The sequence below is a fragment of the Scomber scombrus genome, chromosome 15 (genome assembly GCF_963691925.1).
Source record: "Scomber scombrus chromosome 15, fScoSco1.1, whole genome shotgun sequence".
Taxonomy (NCBI): domain Eukaryota; kingdom Metazoa; phylum Chordata; class Actinopteri; order Scombriformes; family Scombridae; genus Scomber; species Scomber scombrus.
The window spans coordinates 6,379,484-6,402,735 of NC_084984.1; the positions used below are offsets into that span (position 1 = coordinate 6,379,484).

At 37.7% G+C, this 23,252-nt stretch overlaps 1 protein-coding gene across 1 annotated transcript; it reads right to left on the reverse strand.

The window, feature by feature from the left end:
- Positions 1-6,922: 6,922 nt before the first annotated feature.
- Positions 6,923-23,144, reverse strand: tbca (tubulin cofactor a). Its single transcript, XM_062434866.1, has 4 exons — positions 22,992-23,144; positions 15,395-15,500; positions 11,058-11,144; positions 6,923-8,635 (listed from the first exon to the last, which is right to left on the reverse strand). Exons 1-4 carry the CDS (start codon positions 23,042-23,044, stop codon positions 8,555-8,557), a joined length of 327 nt encoding a protein of 108 aa, XP_062290850.1. The 5' UTR covers positions 23,045-23,144; the 3' UTR covers positions 6,923-8,554.
- Positions 23,145-23,252: the final 108 nt, after the last annotated feature.

Genomic DNA, 23,252 nt, shown 5'->3' on the forward strand with positions numbered 1-23,252 from the left:
TGCGCACCGCTCCAGGGCGAAAATGCTATTCCAAAAAAAATCTCTATGACTTTAACCTATTTAAGAAATATATATCGCCTAAATGAAAGCAAATTCGGTTTGTGGTTAAAAGGGAGGTTCGTTGCATTATAATGTAGTTTAGAGAAATGGGGAGGCGCTTAACAACGGAATGAACCCGTGAGCTTCTCCAAACGAGGACCAATCAGAGTTGAAGCCTGAAGGTATATCAGCTTTAGCCCGAGACCCCACGGCCGCCCTCCTCCACACCTCCTCTCCTCTTTCACCCCCCTTCCTCCTCCTCCATCCCCTTCTTTCTCTCACATCCACAAGTTCATTCCTCCTCATTCCTGTAATTGGCTTTGATTTCTCCTCCAAATTACATCCAATAAAATAACCTGATTTAATATCTGTGTGAAAGCGTCGACCCGTTCAAGAAATGTTGGATCACCACAATATTTGTTTAATTGTGCATGCTGCTCTGCACTCGTTTGTATAGTCAGCTGCAGTGAGCAAGAATTTGGGAGTTATTCACATGAAGGAAGGAGCACATGGCTACAGGGAAGACCACAAATATGAAACTGGAGCCTATAATATGAAGCTGAATTTATTGGTATTATTATTAAACCTTTTATTATTTCCATTTTCTTATTTTTCTATGTCATTTTGAGCCTCCTTGGTGATATCTTGGACACTTAAACGCCTCTTGGAGACGAAGTGAACCTCCTCTATTATCTCTGATTTCCCAGTCAGCCAAACACAACAAACTTTTATATATATAATTCCAACCATGCCTCATTTTCAAGACGATTACGCTTGTATGTAATTAGTCGCCAAATCTATACGCCTTTTTTTTCTTTCTTCTTTTTTTTAGTGCAAATATCAGAGTAAAATCAGTATACATTAGTGGTTCATTTACTAGTATTTAGGCCCCAACTGTCAAGAAAGGGAGGGACTTTGGTTGTAAATGATGTGTGAGCAAATTAAGTGCATAATTCGGCGGAAGGTGGAGAGAGAGTTTAACATGAATAGCTCGCCTTTGATAAATAGGGACACAGTTAATACACACACACACACACACACACACACACACACACACACACACACACACACACACACACACACACACACACACACACACATCACAGGCTGCGGATAACCTGACACCTGAAGAGATAAATAGTCCTACACGGGCAAACACATGGTCATAGAGGAGGGCAGATTCACTAAATTTTTTTTTGTGTGTGTTTCATAATCTGCTAAATTTATTTGTTTTTAGTGAGGCAAGAAAAACTAAAATGTCAAAGAATTACACTCAATTAGCTCACATTTGTTTTGTAACACACACAGACACAGACACACACACACACACACACTAGTCTGCTATATATTTAAGGATATAAAGAAAAGGAGAAAAATCAGACATGCTTTTTAGACAGATGGACGAGCAGGTTTATTTATTATGTGCAATGGAGGGGAGGGTGGGGGGCAAAAAAGTGGCACAAAGGAGGCGTCCGAGCGTGAACCCTGGGCTCTCCTTTTTTTTGAGGGGGTTCTTTTCTTCATCCGTCCAGACTTCAATTGCCTCTGCTCATCTTTTTTTTGTTTTTTTTTGTCTGCAATCTGGTGGCACGACAGACCGGGGTGGATGGATGTGGAGGTGGAGAGAGATGGAGGAGAGAGATGGAGGAGTGGAGTCGTGTGCGGGAGTCGCCTGTACCGGGATGTGGGAGATTTGCGCTTCATGTTTCGTGTGCGTCTTTCTTCCAAAGGAGGGGAACAGAAGAAGAAGAAGAAGAAGAAGAAGAAGAAGGAGCAGATGATGATGAAGATGCGCACTTGGGAGATTATTTCATGTCTTGTGTGTTTATCAGATTTTTTTAAGAAGCTCGATTTGGAGGTTAAAGACTGGAATTACGCATTATTAATCCAAAAAACAGGCGTATTATAGCTGTTTTTATTCTCTTTATAAAAAAAGATGTAGCCTAAGAAATATCAGCTGGCTTTATATCACGGAAATATATATATAAAAAATATTATTTAAGATTTATGTTGTATATTTTCTGCTATTCTAAATTATTATCTTTTAAAAAACAACTTTATAGCGTTTTCCTTATTTTACGCAGCGTTTCCAAGGCGCGCTGAAAGCCATGTAAGGATAATTTAATATCATCACATTGCAGGATGATGGATTGCGCGCTTCATTTTACGACTTTTGAATAGCTCACCGCTTTTATAGCTTGCGCAAACAAAAGTGAATGACTCCTCTCATAGCAGCAAGTCATATTTAACCCCAACAACGAAGAGAGAGAGAGAGAGATGAAAGAGGCAGAGAGAGGAAAGATGGAGGAGATCATGAGATGTCACGATGCAGATTTGTGCTAAAATACTCCAATACAAATATCAGTTTATTTGACTTTTTTTTTTAGCATATTGTGTAAAAGCTGCAAGGTTTTTAAAAAAAAAAGGGAGGGATGGGGGACATTTTTATTTTTAATGGTGAAATGGTGAGGTTTAATTTCCTTTTGTTATGACTTAAATCCTGTAATATTAAATATTGAGCTGATTTGCTGCTAAAATTGGTGAAATATCTTTGGAAAAAAAGCTGAGACAACACAAATTTTATCCAATTTATTTAAGACTTAAATCACCAAAAACTACATTATCATTACTATTTAAACTTTTAAATTATTATTATAATTTTTTATTATTATTGTGTGATTATTTTTGCTCCATGTGAACCAATTTGCTGTTTGATAAATGACTCTCAGTGGAAGTTGTTACTCCTATTGTGCCAGTGTATTTAGGATTAGTTCAACTAATTCAAAGGCATCTTTTCACTTAACAGTGCCAATAGTGTGTGTGTGTGTGTGTGTGTGTGTGTGTGTGTGTGTGTGTGTGTGTGTGTGTGTGTGTGTGTGTGTGTGTGTGTGTGTGTGTGTGTGTGTGTGTGTGTGTGTGTGTGTGTGTGTATGTGTGATGAAGGTCTTTTGGTTTTGCTGAGCTGATAGGGCTGTAATTAGGGTAAACAAGGACCGGAGCACGGTTAACATCTCTCCTCCCGGCAGATTCCACTAACATGCTCACATCAATCTTACCCATGATATAAATAAAAATAGACAAACAAACAAATTCGCCTCCTGCAAGTTAATGCGGTGCATCTGAGTGGAAAGTAGACATTTTCACGCAGGTGTGGAGATGAGGAGTGACTTTTAATAAAATTGCACTGAAAACAACAGAAAAATGTTATGTAAATGGTGCGTTTGAGGCCATTTTGCACACAAGTGAGACAGCATATATCATATCTCTGTGTGTGTGATTGCAGCTGATGGTGCACAGTTGATGCCAGGCTGGGCTTGAACCTGTGACCTCCTGGTTTTACAGTACAGGCTCTCCCAAACTCTTCTTCTTCTCCTCCTCTCTTCGTTGCCTTCCTCTGCCTGTGATCCGCCTTTGCACTCTGTATTCACTCAATTAGAGATTTCTTAGGAGAAAAATAATCGATCTTCCATCTGCACAAGCCCCCCCAGTTTAACAAATGAGATTCTTGTTTCATGCAGCTGATTTGGTGACAGTCTGGGGGATTAGGAGTAATAAATTACTGTGTTGAAGAGAAGAGAGGAGAGGAGGAGAGGAGCAGGCTGTCGCTGATGCTGCACAAACACAGTGAGTCTTGCTGTGCGTGCACGCAGAGGCAAAGAAAGTTTGACATGGACTTCAAGAGGCAGAAATAATTGAAAAACCTAAAATTAAGAGTTATTTCCTGTGCAGTTACACCTTTTTAATATCAAAAAACTTCATGATAGCCTGTAGTTACTTTGTCTTATCATGTAAATTATCAACAAAATCAGTGGTGCAAGAAATATTTTGATTCTTGAGTTGAGTGAAAGTGGCACAAGATTGATCCAATTTGGATCAATATCATCAATACTTTAGCCTGAAAGCAGCTGAGCCAATTTTTAGTGTTATCTTTTATTTTAAGAAGTTATTAACGAAACTAAAGCTTGTTATAATCTTTTTTTGATTGACATGTTTGTGATTAATTGTTATTATCTTGTGCATGCTTTGAATCTCACATCATTTTGTACAAGAAAACAGTTGATTTGTGACAGTTTTTAGCTAAAATATGATCATGTTGTGCCAAACTCACTGTTTTAAAATAATATAAGCCTATTTACTGTTGGATAAAGTTAACCCAATGTCTCATTAGTGCTATACTGATCCAAACTGGTTAAAAAACATTGTGCAATATAGGCTACCACAATTAAGAAATACTCCACACACTACATAAAAATCCTGCATTTAAAATTTTATGCAACTTAAGTTTAAAAAAAAAATGCAGCAGTAGTCTACTATAAGCAAAAAGCACTACTGTGTAAGTGTGAAAGTACTTACTGTGCTCTGCCATTGTTGCGTTAAATATATATCACTATTAGGCCTATTATTGCAGCATTAGCATAGGCCTATAGATAATTAAAATTAGTGTATAGTCTATACTGTGGGGTGGTTTAATTTACTGTAACTTGTGATAATTATATCCTCTTTTATATGGTCATAATTGTTCTTTAATTTTCATCTGCAAAGTAGGATAATTATAACTGCAAAATATATGTGTAGTGGAGTAAAATGTACAGATATCCCCCACTTGAATCATAGTTATAGTGCAAATTAACTTGAAATTAAAATACTAATTAAAGTCCAATAGCCTACCCAAGAATTAGCTACTTTAGTTACTTTCCATAGCTGAATAAAAACAACCTTTTGTGCTACATTAATTCATTATTAACTCCCATTATTAGACCATAAATATCAGAGAAGGTAGCATCAATGGTAGGCTATATGAAGGCCAATTGGGCAAATTTTAGGAGGTCTACAGCTGATAAGTCAGGTGACCTCAAAGTAGGAGACAAAACAGTTATGGACACATATGTTTAAGAAATTAAATTAAATGGGATATGTGCTGCAAAGGAAAATCAAAGAAGAATAATGGTGGAAAGTGCTCCCTCATTTACTCAAGTACTGTTGGCTACTCAGCTTAAGCACAATTTTGAAGTAGACTATTTGCATTTAGAGTATTTCCTTTTTACGTTACACTTCTACTCCATTATATTTCAGAGACAAATATTGTAGCCTACACATTAATCTGACACCTAAATCTCATCAGTTTATAAAATGTGATTTATTTCAAGAGATGAAGCTATCTTACAGTGTGTAAAATAGTTCAAATGTGCTCTACCTTTTACAAATTAATGCAGCTGAGGTCATAAAAATCCAATTACATATTAACACTCTGCTGCCTAATGGGTACTTTTACATTTGACACTTTAAGCACATTTTTGCTGATAATACTTCCACACTTTTATTCAGAAGGTGATTTTTTTTTAACAGGGGGGACATGGCCCAATGGGAGGGTTAGGGAGTGCAGGATTATTATAAATATAATTTCAATTTAATAGAACTGCTATTTGGCTAAATGCATATATTGTGTAGTCCTATTCTTTTAGTGGATGTGGATATTACACATTTTAATAATGCTTATTTAGCACAACACACAATCATTTTGAAGGTATAGACTTGACCACGAATTATGTAACTGTAGCAGCTGAGCATGGTCCAGTCAGTGTAGGTTAATTTCCTCAGTCACATTACCTGCTCTACTCCCAGGTTACACCAAACATCTATGGTAAAAACTATATCTCCTAGTCTAGTCTAGTCTTTATACCCTAAAATATTTTGATACAGTAGTCTAAGGGTGTATTTTTCAGCAGCAGATGCTACTGAATGACCATAGAAACATTATTATAATACTACAGGCAGCAGTGTGTCTCTGTGATCCTCACACTACACATTGCTACGTATCTCTTTGATCATGAAGGAGACACTAGTATATAGTATAGAGTATAAAGGCTACAATATAGTATAGAATTTATAGTTGAGAGAATATTATAGATCCAAGATAAAACTGACAGAAGTGATGGGACTGAGAGAAAAAGGCGCAATTACAAATCCCTCTTCTACTTCAGCACCATGGACAGCGTCATAGATTTATCAATACACAGCAGTTAGGCTGCTGATATTTCAGAGCCATAGTCGGGTCCATAGATTGTAACTTGTACAAACCTCAGTCTGATAAAGGATCAATGAGTCAGAGACAGACTAGAGTAACATATTCAACTAAACGACCCCTCTGCCCCTGCACTCCCTCTCGGCTTCTAAGGGATTGACAGAGGGGGGATGGCGGGTTAACAAGGGGAGATGCATTTTGGTCATTTTGTTAACAAGGAGGATGGCATTCCCCATGTCAAATCACCTACTTCTTTTACTTAAAGCGTGAAATATTTTACATTGTTGCACTGCTGTCGTTTTATTTGAGAGAATAAGGACGTGAACACTTCCTCCTCTCCAGACACTACATGTTCAGAGCATCAGCAAGCCTGCATGGGTCCTCTGGTCACATAAACCCAGGTGTAGCGCCCCGCCGCCGCATCTCATGCCTCAATTAGCGCTGCTGCCCTCTGTATGGACTCGATTAGGCCGTGATTTATCCGAAAGAAATATAATTATACCTCCAAATAAAATAATCAGCATTGAAGAGCGATTTCCTTAACGAGATGGAGCGGGGTAGATGTCACGGAGTAGCAGCGCCTCATTAGGGCGGTAATGAGACTTTGGGGTGATCCTGATAATTATCGAAATCTGTAAAATAAGGATCAAGTCAAATGTAACCTTAATTTGTCTGGCAATTGAGTTCATTTATTAGTATGACTATTTAGGAAGGACTCTCTCAGCCTTAATACAAGGTGTCGTTATTTTAGGGGCCATTTGGATAATAGATCTAACTGCTGCGGGGGACATAAGACAGCCTCGTTTTGTCATTCATGACCATAACCAACATTTGTCATTTGACTGACAGGGTTGTCAAAAGTGCTCTTGTCTTTTTATTGTAGGTATCAAGACACAATCCATTTTCACTGCTGTGGCAGAAATACAAGCAGGTGAATATACACTGCAATTAAATCCATCGAGTAGTATTAGTGCTGAAATGATTAGTTGATTATTCAGTTAATGATTGAAAGACATTCTGGTAATTGATCGTGTAAGTCAATTTTCAAGCTAGAAAAAAAAAAGAAAAAAAAGCTTCATTTATTTGTTCCAGCTTTTTCAAATCAGGATTTGCTGCTTTTCTTCATTCTGTGTGGTTGTAAAAGAAAAAAAATGCATATCTTTGGGATTTAGACAAAACTGACATTTTACAGACTAAAATGGTTGATTAATCCCAAAAAAATGTTAAAAGATAATTAAAAAGAATGTTTTGAAGCTGCAGTTAGTATTCTGGGATACATTATCCTGAAGTGTCAGAGCCAATAAACGTCCAGCATGCTTAATCAACTCATATATGGAAGATTTATAATGGCTATATTAAAACAAGTTAAATAAACTGAAATAGTTATATTTCCGTTTTATATGTGCATTTACTGTCATAATGGAATGCAAATGTGTGTTATAAGTGGACTGTAGTGGAAATATCTTAGCATGATCTATTTATATTATACTGACTTTCTGCAGCCCCTCAGTTAAGCCTCTATCTGAAACAGGCTGTTCTCACTCCTGTCTCTTTAAGGCCCGCCTCTTGATGACCCCACTTTGTTCTGATTGGCCAGTGTCTCCAGAGGTAACGAGAAGTCTTTTTTTTTCTCCTTCTCATTCTTCACTTAAAATGGAAATTACTCATATATTCGTACATGTTCAAGCCCGAATTGGAATCACCTTAGCAACAAAGGCTATGGAAAGGTCGGCCGTTTGTGGGGATTTATCGCCGTCTTCACGATTAGACGCAACTTTGCAAATGAACGGTGCGTCTCCATCTCAAAAAAAAGAAAAAGTTCCCTCGCACCTCGAATCACAGCGCTTCTGTTTAGCACTTTATACTGACAGCTCTATGCTGCTCTCTGTTGGATGACTCATACATGTAATTTGTTTTCTGTGTTACGATTTGAGAAATGTCAACATGAAAAACCAAAAAAGTCCTTCATTTAATTATGGCAAAGTAAATAAATATAACAATGTATGTACTGTTTCACTTTAATTTAATCAGGCATTTTAAATCTTCCATATTCAGATACATATAAAAGGAATGCAAAATGAATTAAGGGAATTTGTTACTTCATAAAACCTCAGGTTTTCAGCAGAGGGCACACACCATTAAAATTAATATTGTAGAGGAAAAGACAAACAAGAGTGTGTTTTTAGTCCTGTGTATAAGTCCAAACTGTGTGTGTGTGTTAGTATGATGAATAAAATGCTAAGAAAAACTCTCTACCTCTCTATTGCAATAAAGTAAATGTTTATCGTATTTCTTGTGAGATTTTACACACAGGAGAGAAGCATGATCAAATGTGGTGGCACGTTAACTGTAAACAGTAGAAATAATTACATCAAGAACAGAGACTTTCGAACGATTCAGTTTTGCCTCCACGCTTTTCCAAACAAGGCCTGACGAAAGGAATGGACATTTAAGCAAGTGAGTCTCACAGTGAGAACAGAAACAGATCAGAAATCATCCTTCAAGCTTCACTGAGTCCAATATGTTTCTAGCCACTTTGTACTCCTCTGCTTCAGCCAAATCCTCTTCTGTTTCCTGAGAAGACACAAACACACACACACACAGTTTTGTTATATTTATTGCCATTTTTGAGAGTATACTTCCATCTCCTACAATCAAAAATAAGAAAATAAGAAGAAGAAACCCACAACTTTTCTATATCAAAAAAAATATATGGATAAAACTGCTTGGATGTCACATTGTCACCATCAAACTTTTACTTGAGGTCACATTGCTGTCAGTGTTGTGTTGTTGGGATCTAAATTTAGCGCTACAGGGTTGGACCGAGGGATAACATGACTTGTACTGTGTCCTCTGCTAATCAAGTGTGTGAGTTCCTGTGGTGGTCACCGCGGTGACAGCGGCGCTAATGAACTGTGATGAGCGTGTGCATATGTGTGCATGTCTGTCTAAAAAGGAAAGAAAGGAAGAAAGGGGAGGATGGATGAGTGAGAGGGAAGGGGACATGACGCTAATTCCAGGTTAGCTTCATCTGCCTACTAGTCCAGCTCTCATGTGAGTGACTCACAGCGGCAGCTGCCTGACTGTTGCTCCGCATTAATTGCGATGACCCTGACACATGCATGCTTATGTTTGTTCTCACCATATCAACTTGAGGCCTGAAGGGATTAGTGCATTAAAAAAGAAAAACAAACTGGCATAATAACCTATATATGCACATTTAAATATGCAGGTCAACACAATAAAATGTTTGGTTTTTTTTAAAGAGCTTTCTCCCATATAACTTGTGGTTGTAACTTTTATTGTCAATCTGTGAATTATAGTCTTGATTAATTGTTTAGTCCTTTTTCTTTTCTTTTTTAAGCACAAGGTGACTTCTTCAAATTTCATGTCTTGTCTAATAAACGCTCAATCCAGCACAGCAACAGTCTAAAGATATTATATATTTTACTGCAATAGATGGTGGAAAAAAACAAACATTTGAGGCGCTTGTTTTTCCTAAACAAGACTATAAGACTACAGATTCAGCCCAGCAGCTCAATAGGGCTAGGCAATAAATCAATATTATATCGATATCTTGGTATTTTATAGATATTGTATGGAATAAGTGTTGTTCTTTTCCTGCTTTTAAATGCTGCATTACAGTAGAAATGTCATTATTTTATGAGCTTAACAGACTGTTCTTTTATCTGCCTTTATCCATTTAGTCATTATATTCACATGATTTATTTATCAAAAATGTTATTGCATAAATATTTTGTGAAAGCACCGATCCCTACAATATTGTCAAAATATCGATATTGAGTTATTTGGTTAAAAACATTGTGATATTTGATTCTGACCTACAGCCCAGTGAGTCATAGTGATGCTTTGAGCTAAATGCTAACATCGTCATGCTAAAACATTCAATATAAGAGTGTTAACATGCAGACAGTAAAACAGATATAATGCTTACCGTCTTAGTTTGGCATGTTAACAGTTAATTCTGAGGGAGACATTAATGTATGTACTTTTTACCAATGGTCATTTGTCCAATAGCTGTTGAGACATATCACTCAAAACTATAAATGTAAATGTGATCGTCATTAAAAGTCATTCGGATTCATCGATTGAGAACCAGAAATGTCTGTAACAAGTTCCAATAAGTGCCGTATTTCAGTCTAGACCAAAGTGTTGGATCAACAGACCAACACTGCCATCACTGGAGCCATGCCTCTAGCATAGCTGTGCAATAAGACCTTCGCTATAACTACTTTATAAGGGCAGCAATGAATAGTTGATAAATCAATAAGTTGCCGATTCCTGAATTAATCACCATCTAAAATGTAAATATTCTCTGATTACAACTTCTTAAATGTGAATATATTTTTGGTTTATTTCCTCTTCTATGTGGTAAATTGAATATTAAGGGGTTGGGACTGTTTGCTGGGGACAAAATGAGACATTTGAAGACGTAACTATGGGCTCTGGGAAACAGTGATTGAGATTTCTCACCATTTGTTGATGTTTTATGAGCCAAACAACTAATTAAATAATCGAGAAACTGAGCAAAAGATTCATTTAAACGTTTGTTTTTCTGACCCCAGTGGCCAAAAATGATGAGTTGATTAGTCAATGCAGCTTTATTTACATTTGACTTTTAATTAATTTCTAACATTTTCAAGATTAACAGTACAAGTAGTTGGCTGTCGCTGCTGTCTGAATGTTTGTAACCAATCAAATGACTCGTAGCGATGCAGGAAAGACTAAAACATACACCAACCCATTCTCATGTAATTTAAAAGTGAAACACATTGTGAGAATTTGTTTTTGTCACCATGTGTCTTTAATATCCCACAGACACAATTACACCTGGAACGTCATGTCTCAAACAAGGCCGTAAATTGGTATCAGCAACTAAATAAATGGATCAAGACTTTCACTGATGCGGTTTTTTGTCCCTGTTGTGAGATTTTTTTATGCTTAAATTTAAACGGTGAATCTGAGTGTTACTTACTAGGAGCTGAACCAGATCTGCGTGTGCAATGGTCAGACGGCGGCGGCAGTCTGGGATCATCATTCTGGACTCCTGCAAGACCTCAATCTGAAACCACACAGAGACCCACTTTAGAGCCATCACCATCCTTTAATTAATTGAACTTACCCCCACTTCTGCTCCTGCTATTTTTAATTACTAAAAAACACCATTATCGAACGCTGTATTTTCCAAGTTTAGTATATTAATTTAAAAGAAGAGGCACACTGAAAAATTCTGCAGCCTTGTTACTGACAGTAGCGTGCAGGGTGTCCCCCCCTCACCCCCACCCCCCACACGTACTCTGCTGTGGTTAACATCTCCCAACAAGCCGGCGGTATGAAAAATGTTATTGAGTTATCGATCGGGCAGGGAGTTGGGGCGGCAGGGGACCGCCTGGATCTGACTGCACACCTGGATGAATGAAGAAACCCTGAGCCGAGGGCGCTGTGATCAGGCGTAAAGAGGTATTACTACGCCTGGGAGTGAAAGTGTGTTACAGCCTAGGGGGGGAACTTTCACAGCCGCGGATAATGTGGAATTCCCCCCCTGAGCCGGCACCCCCTAAAGAGCAGAGAAGAGTTGGCTAACGCTGTCAGACACACTCACTCATGACAGATGCTTCCTTGCCTAGCGCGGCACACGTGTGCGTTACACGGCTCTGCACACGGAGGAACTCGTGCGCAAGGTAGAAAACCGGCTGACTCGCTGAAAGATGGCGGACGACTAGTGGAGCTGGTCGCCCGGTCCAGATGTGACGAGGTGACGAGGAGTTGAACAAACGGGAGAAAAGTCACGGTGCCCTTTCGGTGCGGTGGAATGATCCCATCAGCGCTGGATAAAGATGACACTTACAGCGTATTGATTCCATTAAAATAAAAACCTCTAATCCATCCTGCCTCAGACCTCTCATCTCCAACCATAATCCATCTGGCCTCACCCTCCCTCAATCTCCCCATTTAACACCAGCCACAAGCCTGCCGCTCAGCCCCTGGGAGCCGCTGCCGTCGCTCTATGAATGAACAAAACAAAACAAAAAACACACACAGAATTTTAATGTGACCAGTAAAAAACATAATCAGACGTGGTGTCGGCTCTGCGGTCGCTCACTGACACAAACAAGTGACAGGAAACGAGTGAAATCCTAATTAATCCTGTTTTTTGTGCACTTATTTTTTTGGTTTTGTCCATCCATCAACCTTTCTTTTTTTTTTTAGGGGGGAGAAACTGAAGCATTTAATATCAAGGATAATGAGTTTTGTCTCAGTCTCTGGAGATGTTTAAAAGGTCTGCATAACACTAATATCTCCAGAAGATGTTTAAAGGCTACAAGTTAAAAAAAAACAGACTGCTCCCAAATGCTGTCTTTAAAGAAACCCCACACTACAGAAGTTTTAATAGACAATGTCAGCTATCAATGCTTATAGACAAAGATTAATAAAGTGGCATTCAGATAGACATTTACTCTGTGTGAAAAAATGCAGCCTACTCATTCATTTCAGTGCATTGATGGCAAAATAACACAGGATCATCCAGCAAAAAAAAAGTTGGAACTGGCCTCAACTTTTGCTGCAACGCTACGTCATCCAGCACGGTGCTTCGTTGACCAATCACATAAATACGAGCAAACATACCTGGTGGATTAGTTTGTGACGTGAATACTGTGTTTCTGACATTTAACTCAAGATTGTTGCGGCAACACTTGCAGCTGTGATAACTTTATAACAGAGTTGTAAAATCCTGTCTGAGTATTACAAACTGTTGTCAAGTGTTTTGGCAACTGACAAGCTTTTAAATGCATGAATATGTAGCTCCAATTAGACGTCTAGAAGAGAATAAAGTTTATTGTCATTATACGATATATACACAACATTTTCGAGGGCATCTCTGCAGTACATTCGGTTACAAAAAAAAAAGGAAAGAATAAAAGAATAAATAGCATAGGTGGGCAGGTGGGTGTGTCGTGTCCCCAATTGTTAAAAAGCTGATTTTTGAGTCAGAGTTTATGTCACAAGGAAATGAAAGTAAGTGTCTGTATGTAATTTCCCCAAAAGTGAGAGAAGAAAGTGAAGAAAACCAAGAGCTAACATACTAGTTAGCACTAAACACAACAAGTTTAGTGCCAATTCATGTAGATGATGTTGAGATGTTTCCCTAAATAACTAAAAACCTGCTGGTGACACCACAGGAAAAGTCAGGAGATGACAAAAGTTAGTACATGTCCTCCTCTGGTGATCATGAACGTCCGTCCTAAAAGTCATGGCTATCCATATAATAGTAGTTGAGATATTTTAGTCTGACTGCTACCACTACTACTGTATAAAACTGGATTGTAACTCTCAGGAAACCTCAAGAGACTTAATACTTTTTAAAAACTTTATTCTTTATTTATCCTTTTCATTTGCAATAATAATAATATTAATAATAATAATATTAATAATAAGGGCCAACATCAACTAATATCCCCTTTGTAATGAGCTGCTCCTGTGTACCTGACTGTGTTTTAAATTGATTACCCCAACCCGCTCCTCATGTTTTAATCCTGCATTTCAGCTTCTCTTTTAAATTTAAAGTATTAACCAAAATGACAAATGATTAGAAATAGAGATGCAGAAGTGTGAAAAGTCAACACAACTAGTTTTTAACATGCTATCACGATGTGTCACACCAATTTTTTTTTTTTACTGTACTCTCTCCACTGCTTTCACCAGTGAACGGACAAAATGATGGAGGGGCTGCAGGCGTAGTTAGAGAGAGAGAGAGAGAATGGGGAGCAGGATATGGGCCAGTGATCTGTTAGGGACACTAAATTACCAGCATGTGTCAGTAATTATCAAACTCCTCTAAAGTAACATGATATAATTACATCTGCATCAAGCAAATTACAAAATCACTAATGATTCCTCCTCTCAAAACCTAATTCTTCATTATCACTGTGGACTAACCTCATTACATGAATGAGGGGCCACTCAAATCATCGAGATAGATTTCACTTCCTAACTACGGCCGAGCAACAAAAAAAACCCTCTTCGCTCGCTTGTTGAGATCAACGGAAGAAAACAGTTGGTAATAAATGGGTTAAGTTTTTTTAATGAAGACTAATTCTGGGTATAGTTTAAAAAATTATGATACCAGTATCAAAACCAGTACCTTTAAAGCGACACTGACACCGATAGAGTACTTCATTTGATCATGTGATTCCATCACGTGAATGGAAACATTCGGTTGTGTGAAATGCTGCCACTCCTCCCGATCTAAAAGGTTTTATTTACACATATATTTATTAAATATCTGTACAAATCTGTACAATAAAGTATTATCGTCACAGACTGTTTGAGTTGTAGCTGCCGCAGTACTGAACCAATCACATGTCGCATAAAATTGAAAGCTTTCGGTGATTGGCTGCTAGAAAAACCATACACCATAAAATAATCTTAAAGAGTGGGTCAAATAGTGAGTATCTGTATGGTTTTGCTAGCAGCCAATCACAGCAAACGTTTAATTTAATGCAACATGTGATTGGTCCACTACTGCGGTAACTACAACCCATACAGTCTGTGGTGATAATACTTTATTGTACAGTTATTTAATAAATATATAAACACTTTCAAAATGTATTGTGTGTAAAAACTAGGACTAGGTTATTGGTACTCGATACCTTAAATTAAACCAAAATAAATCGATACCAAGTAGTATGGAAACGTCTCCGGTCAGACGATACCTGCAATCGATCCTTTTTGCATCCTGGGCTACAAAATATGACTATTAGTATGGACTTGGTCACAGCCAATCAACGCACGCATTCTTCGATTTAATGCGACATGTGATTGGTCCACTGCAACAACAGCTACAACCCGTCTGTGGTGGTGAAGTCACGGTGAATTTGAGTTAGCGCACTTAGCTGCTAAACTAAACTAAACGCTCTAAAGTGTGGCTACACTACACGCCTGTTACACCGGATAAAAGACAGAGCACTTCATATGTTAATGTGAATCAAATGAAGTACTCAATTGGTATCTTTATCACTTTAAGGCTACTTGGATTGGTACTGTTTTTGTAATTTCTAAATGATACTCAGCCCCTAGTAAAATCCTTTTGGATCAGGAGTAGTGGCGGGATTTCACGCAACTGAATGCTTTTGTCTAAATCTGTGTACAAAAAAGATCAAATGCAGTTGCTGTTTGACTAAATAAGTGTCAGCACTACTTGATTATATCAGTAAATACCTCAAAAAGGTATCGAGTATTAAAACAAAGCCTTTATTAAGATGTATAATTGTTGTATAGTTAATCAAAGAAGCAGCTACAGGATCAACAAACCTGTTTCTTGATGACATAATCATCCTCTGCTTCTGCTTTCAGGCGCTCGATCTTCTGCTCCTGTTGCTTGGCTTCATTTATGTACGAGGTCTCCTCTTTGGCCAGCCTGCGGACGACAAGAAACAGGAAGAGGATGAGGAAAAGAAGACAGTTCATGGTTAAAAAGACAGTGACACAGTGTTGTTCCATCAAAACATGAAACGTAAACGTGCAGCCTCACAGACGGATAATACAACCCCCCCCCAAAAAAACCATGAGAAGGCTGAGAGCTGTGATGGTCACCTTTTACAGACGAGGCCATCCATCCTCATTCACTCCATTGTTTCTGTGACTGAGGGGACGCAGTGAGATCATCTCCCGCAGGAAGACGAGACTCTCACACACACACACACACACCTCAATAACAACCAACCAACACTCTTTCCTTTTTACAGCTACTGGGCCGCACAAAAACATTGGTATCCAATGCCTTACATGATGCTACAATGTGAGATTCAAACTTATCACGTGCAGTTTATTTTAAGGCTGCAACTAATTATTATATTTCCTTAATTAATTAATGTTGTGCTTCCCAAAACCTAAGATGCAACCTTGACCAACAGTCCACAACACAAAGATATTCAACTTATTTTACCAGAGGACTTAATAAACCAGAAATATTCACATTTGAGGAGCTGAAACCGGAGAATTTTTACATTTTTTAACCTATTAGACCAATCACTGCAGTTCTAGCATATTTTGATCTAAAACCGCTCAGGTTAGGATGTACTGGCACATCTGGAAATGTCCCGAATATATGAGATAAATGATCATTACTGCACTTATTTGACATGAAAAAGTCTGTTTTACACTAAAATAATATTCAAAAACAGCAGTTTAATGGCTGTTATGCAAAATGATCACATAATACAAGTGTTTGTAAAGGTTTGTGCCATCAAAAGTCTTATAAACGTAAACTGTAGACATCCATAAATCAGTCACAACTAAATTGACAAAAGACTTTTAGACTCTCTAAAATGTGGAATCTTGAATGTAGAAAATTGTTTGAACTTATCATTTCAGCGGAGCTAACATGAGCATGTCTGAACTTAAACTGTACCCCATTCACTCTATTCATCCGTCCATTCACTCATTCATTCAACTTTATACAGTTAAATCTATTTTTTCTCTCATTCATTCAATGTAAGAAGACTAAGATGATCATTTCCAGATACTGACTAATCTTTAGATTCAATGAGTTCGATCGAAACTTGTTAAACAAACATTTGAACGTTGATCTTTCTTGATGATCTATCCTGTAAAACAAACTTAATGCAGATAATGTTCCAACTTTCATTAAAAATCTCATTATTGTGCAATCTGATGATTATTAGCTCTATAAAATGTCAGATAATGGTGAAAAAAGCCTGTTAGTAAAAGGTGACGTCTTTAAATATCTTGTATTATCCGACCAACAGTCCAAAATCACAACTTATTTTGTTTATAATGATTTAAAAAAAGATAAAAGGAGCAAAAGAACAAGAAGAAAAAACGTCTAACGTCTTAAATTGTTTTTAATAGTCTTAAATGTTCTTATGGCTCAGGAAGTGCTATGTCAATTTCATTATATGGTTGTCTGACCCTCAATATAATGACAATAAAGCTATTACTACTAAAATAATCAATATCAAAATAGTTGCTGATCCATTTCCTGTCCATGGATTATTTGAGTAACCGCCGCAGCTCTAAACTTTAACTCGACAGTTTCTTGACTTTTGAAGAGTCGAGTAAACGCGTCGCAGACACACTCAAAAACCTTTTCCTTGTCCGGTATCGGTGCCTCCAGGCTCACCCCCCTTATCACCACGCTTATCTGACTCCTTTATCCCACCTCCATCGCCTCCAACACACACACACACTACTAGTCCTTTTTAGAGATTAATTGATCATCAATTTACTCCCTAATTTGGACCAAGTCAGGTGGTAAATGGGCCTCTTTTCCTTGATTGTTAGTGAAAATGGGCTTGAGTACATTGATAAATTTTGATTATTTATCAATTACGGGCCAAATGGAACTAAATCTATTAAACAGATTCCGACCCTGATTGGCATAATGGAGTTTGAAAATATCGCTATTGATAATGATTCCCCAACTAATAGTCTTTTTCCGGCTGTGCCTGCTTGTCGGAGTGACAACACAAATTTCATTTTTCATAAAATCAGCTGCGTGCGCGTAAGTGAGTGATCCTTCATTAATCAGCCACATTACTGGAGACCCCTTCCCACCGCCTGTGTTGCCTGCACCCCCGCTCCCCACTCCTTTTGCTTATAACCGAGGAAGCCGACAGCACTCTGTCATATTTTACATCAATTACCACTCTCTTCTAATACGGTTCCATCAAGAAGCTTTTAAAACGGGCACCATATGCAACCGAGGCTCTCCTGCCTCTCACTCCCGATGCTTGATGCACAGTGAGTGATGTCACCTGTTTAGAGTAAAGGAAGGTGGCAAAAAAGAGGGAGAGAGAAGGAGAAAGTAGAGGGAGTGGTGGTGGAGGAAAGAAAGCTTGAATAATTTGAATAAAACTGAAGGACAGTCTAATAACAAAATGTCCATTCCTACCCCCCCCTCCCTCCTCTCTCCTCTTTTTTCCAGTCCTGATGTTAATTTCTTATTTCTTCCCGACTTGGGGAGAGCTGAGAATGAGGGGTGGGGTCGTGGCTGGTTTTAAATAGACCTGCCACCTCAGGCTTAATGGAAAAGGCAGCTCTCTGGAAAATAGAAAAAAAAAAAAAAGGGAATTAGAGCCCCAGCCGACACACACACACACATTCGGCCGCCCTCCTCTAACACTGTATTTTTGAGCCACGGTGTACTCGGTGCTGTGCTGGGACCGGAATGACAAAGGCAAATTACTGTTGTCATTTTATTAAGGGCATCCGCCTCGCTAGGGCAGAAAGGCACTGACTGGAATGTGCAAAAGCCATTGGAAATAGGCCTGGCTAAAAGAGCAGGCAGGTTTCCTCTAAACTCCAATATATATATATATTAAAAAAAAGAGAGAAAAAGAGAGGAGGGGAGTGAGCGATGCAAAGAGGAGAAAGACAGAAAGTAAAAAGAGGCTGAATGGGAAGATTATAAAGAGACAAAGCAATGACAGCCTGTACATTTAACCCCTAACTACTTGATTAAGACGACATGTCAAGCTGGTGTAATAGCTGCTTTATTATATCAAAACAATATATGTGTCAGTGACCAATAAGGGCTGGCAAGATGAGCAATTTAAAGATGTCTTAAAAGCAGCATCAGGTTTGTTAATATGTTTGGTTTTATGTCATTTGCACCATTTTTTACCAAAAGACTGAATGCTCCAGAAAATGTCAAATGGTGTAACCACAAAAGAATGATAAATATGAAATATTTTATCCACCTACAGTATATTTAAGTGGACTTCATTACTTCATTTTAAAACATCAAATGAACAGCAAACTTTTGTTGAGTATTTCTACAGTGTACAAATAATTACTTGTAAAATGTAAATGTTTCCTGATTGACATGATTCCCCAGATTAAATGTAATATTTAGAACAATTGTATTCCATTACCTTTATTTAATATAAAAAGTTATAATGTAAGATCATGCCAAACTAGTTGATATGGTGTTTTATTGAGAATTTAGTGTTTTTAAGCAAGTTGTACAAAGTTTTTATGGTTACACCACTTATTTTTGCCATAATCCTCTAATATATTCTCTCAAAACGGATCAAAAGCAGAAATTTGATGCTGGGTCCACAAAAAAGAAGAATGTGTGCAAGTTATTCACACTTTTATTTTCACATTTTAACCCCTTTAAAATTTGATTGCACCACATTGACCCATATTCCACCTCAAAAAATGAGCTACACTACACAGTATTATTTGATGCACTGTTGTTTCTCCTACTCTAGACACTGTGTGACATTATCCTCACACAGGGGGGAAATCCAGCCCCCCCCCCCCCCCCCCACCATCATTACCACCACAGGGACCCAGTTAGTAATCTGACCCTCATCAAAACACAAATCGATAGCACATTACAGAAACACCATCGACAGGAGGAGGGAATTAGAGGTCCGCCTGATCGACGAGAGATCATCACGCAGGACTACTCTATACACTGGGCCCCATTATCTCACCACGCCTCGTAATATCTGCAATATTTTCTATTATTCCAGCGTGGTAAATTTGGCCCTTGCACAAATTTAGACATAACCTCAGAATGGATGTTGACTCTATAAATAGGGCCGGCTTAAACTGGGTGATGAGTTTGAGAAGGTCCTACATCAAAATGCCTGTTTTTATCCCATTTCACAAACACGTAATGTAGAAACTAAACTGTTATAAATGGAGCAGTGTTTGTTTGGGGTTTTTATATTCATCATTCTTTTGTTAGTGTGGGAGAATTTTCACTTTTTTGCCACAGATGAAAAGTTATGATGGTAAATTCACTAGCTATATCCATCAGCAGTAGTAAATTAATCATTTGGTCAATAAAAAAATATATATATATATATATAACTGAAAATAAGGATAAACACAATAGGTCCCCTTTAAATTAGAGCCCAACTAATACTGGATTTTTGGGGCTGATGTCAATACCGATATAAGGAAATGTAAAAATCCAATATCGATTTATCGGCCGATAATCTTTTACATACAGAAGATAAGTAATGGAGGTTGTGATATTTTATAGTTTAAAAATAGACTTAATTCTTTATAAAATGACTGCACTGAAACTGTAAACTTCGCTGAGAATTAAATATGTATATATTAAACTTGAATTAGGAAAAAGTATTAAATATTCATAAAATGTGGCCTATATATATATCTTTTAAAAATATCGGCACACATCGGACAGAATCAACACCGAAAGCGACTTTTATCTGTAATAAGCCAATATCGGCTGATAATATCGGTTGACCAATATATCGGTCGGTCTCTACTTTAAATGATAAATATAGGTGCCAATCAACTTTCTGTTGATTGATTTATCGGCTAATCGTTGCAGTTGTAATCATCAGCTCCTGAAAACTACTGAAAACATATGACAAACAAGATGAACACAGTGGGACATAAACTTACTTAAACTAGTGAATGAACTTGTATGTGAGGCTTAAACAACTTATTTGGAGAGTCTCAGCAATATTTGGACATAATGAGCAAACACTGATTTGATATTTTGTAGATCATTAAAAGATATAAGATTTAACTATCTGGCTAGCATGAATGATGAATGAATTTCCTACATATAAAGAGGATTGCAGGTGAGTCAAATGTTTCCAAATATGTTCCCAGTGGTGTGTTGATAACTAATGACTACACACACAAATTGTAGCTTGCAGGCATTCAGTATGCCGAGATTAGTTTACTGGCATTTCAATTTTGGGCACAAAAACTACCACAGTGTGTATAAAAAAAGGCTGAAAAATAGGCTTTTCTGATCTAAACATACTATATAAATATATATCATTATGCCATGGAGGGTATGTTCACATCTAAAGACCAGTAATTACTATTTATTTCGATTTAACATGGCACAGTTTAGCGGCACTAATGTTTGTTTTTTTGAAGTTCATTATCTCAAGAAACATTTAATTCTACAACTCAAGTTTTCAGCTTTAAAATATGTTTTTCCACGTCTGTCTAAATTTAAGACAGCGTGTTTTTGTTCCTTCAGCTAAAAAAAAAAGCCAAGTCGGAAGAAGACTTGAGCAGAAGCGTCACAGGGGACAAAGTCTTTTAAAAAGTACAAATATATAAAGAGAGATGGAGCAGACCTTTTCCAACGTTAACATGCTCTTACTGCAAACTTCACACTTCCTGTCGCTGCTTTTTAGAGTAAAAGCCTTCTAACACGGGGAATTATGTATTACTTTTATTGAGGAGGAGCCAAATCTTAAGTGAAGCTACCAGGCTCATGCAAGAAGCCTAGTATAGACAATTTATGATTTATCTAAAAGGTTTGGTTTTTCTGTACATTTGGACACTTTTATCCGCTGTTGTCAGAGGATTTATTTAAAATCAATAAATATCTGTCATATCTGCTGCTACACAAACAATAATACTAACTTTAATATTGTTGTGTTTTAAAAGTTTCAGTCAAACAAAATCTGAAGAAAACTGCACTAACAAGATTAATTGATAGTGAAAATAATTGTTTGTTGCAGCCCTAAAAGATGCTGCACATGATAAACTGAATTTTATATCACAATTTAATTTAAGGCTGATTTCTGCTTGGAAACTGACATTATCTTTTATCATTACTTTGTGAAGGCCTGCAGAAGTAAGAAGACTGATCGATAACAAACGGTTGCAGGCCTACTCAAAACTTGGGATGGACCTCAAAATCACATTCAGATATACATTTTTACATAAAGAGGGGTAAAAGGCAGTCAAATTATATGTTTTTGAAAAGGAAAAGAAAAGATATCAATGTATATCTCATAGGAAATTATGATAATGTCTTTAAAGCAGTTGTCTCCAATCCTGCTCCTGGAGAGCTACTGCCCTGCGTGTTTTATGACGCTTTTCCATTATACAGTTCTAGCACTACTCGGCTCGACTCGACTCGGTTTGGTACCAGGTACGTCGTTTTCCATTATTTCATAGTACCTCCTCATAATTTGGCCACTGTGTCCAAAGCAGTGGGCGGCTGCCACAAATGAAACAGGCCACTGGTTAATGTGTGTGGATAAGATCAATTACATTTCTGGTCATAGGTGATATATTCATGTTTACTAGACATGTGTTTGTGTTTGAGTCTTAGATGCCTGATCCATTGTTAAATATAAATGCTGACCCCTGCTGTAGTACTACATGATGATGATGATGATGATGATGATGATGATGATGGGGGCCTTTTCTATGGTTGAATCATGACATTGCAGGTTTTTACCGACATCAACAACAATGTCCCCCACCGGTTCAGACTGGCTGGGGCAAAGTGTTGCTACACAGAGATAAATACACAACAATACCCCGCCTAGATAGAGAGAGAGAGAGCTGAGTCAAAGGCAGCATTGTAATATGAGATTATCTGGGTTAATTTTAACTAAAAATAAAACATGGCCACTGTAAGCTTCTCTGCAACTAGTTATGGATTATCTAATAGTACAAAAAAAGCTAGCAAATCTATAATATCACAATAAAACCTTAATCTTGGCTGCAGGTGACCTTCCATTTGCATACAAGCTGCCTTTAAGTTGCAAAAGCAGACAGCAAATGACATCTATTATTGTACATTTCAATCATAAATACAGTACACTGCTATCTTTCCTTGTTAAATAAAAGCATGCATTCTCACAAAAAAATGTTGGCTCATCAAACAACGATGAAGAGGACAAAAGAAAAAACATGTTTAGTCATCCAGTCACTCGCTATAGGCCGCGCTCAAGCACCGGTGTAAAGTAAAACTCTCCGCCGCAAACAGTGTTCCATGCGCAGCTTAGCTTCATGCCACGCCCGCCGGCCTTGCATGGCTAAGCTAATGAGCATGCTAGCCTTAGCTTCGTCGTACCTAAGCCTACTGTCTTTTTTGCTGCGTTTATGGATATTCAGATGAAACAGAAACGAGTCTTACCTCTTGACAATGCCGGTTTTAATCTTAATTTGCCTTATTCTTGGGTCTGCCATGGCTGTAGATGGGGGTTATTTCTGCTGTTGTAGCCTCTTGATGCTAACTGTGCGACTGTTGTGCAGTTGGGAGTGAAGTCAGTAAAGAGTAGCTGCTCGAAGATAAATCGATCAAGCTAAACGGATTATCGAGTGAGTCGATCAGACAGACAGATCCAGCATGAAGAACACTGAAAACATTAGTACTGATCCTTGAAGTTGCACTTAG

Bases quoted from the DNA above. Each gene is read 5' to 3' on its own strand.
- tbca (XM_062434866.1), bottom strand. From the start codon at position 23,044: ATGGCAGACCCAAGAATAAGGCAAATTAAGATTAAAACCGGCATTGTC. The intron at 15,501-22,991 runs GTAAGACTCGTT...TGTCGTCCGCAG, and splicing joins AAAACCGGCATTGTCAAGAG to GCTGGCCAAAGAGGAGACCT. The intron at 11,145-15,394 runs GTTTGTTGATCC...GTGTGGTTTCAG, and splicing joins ATTATGTCATCAAGAAACAG to ATTGAGGTCTTGCAGGAGTC.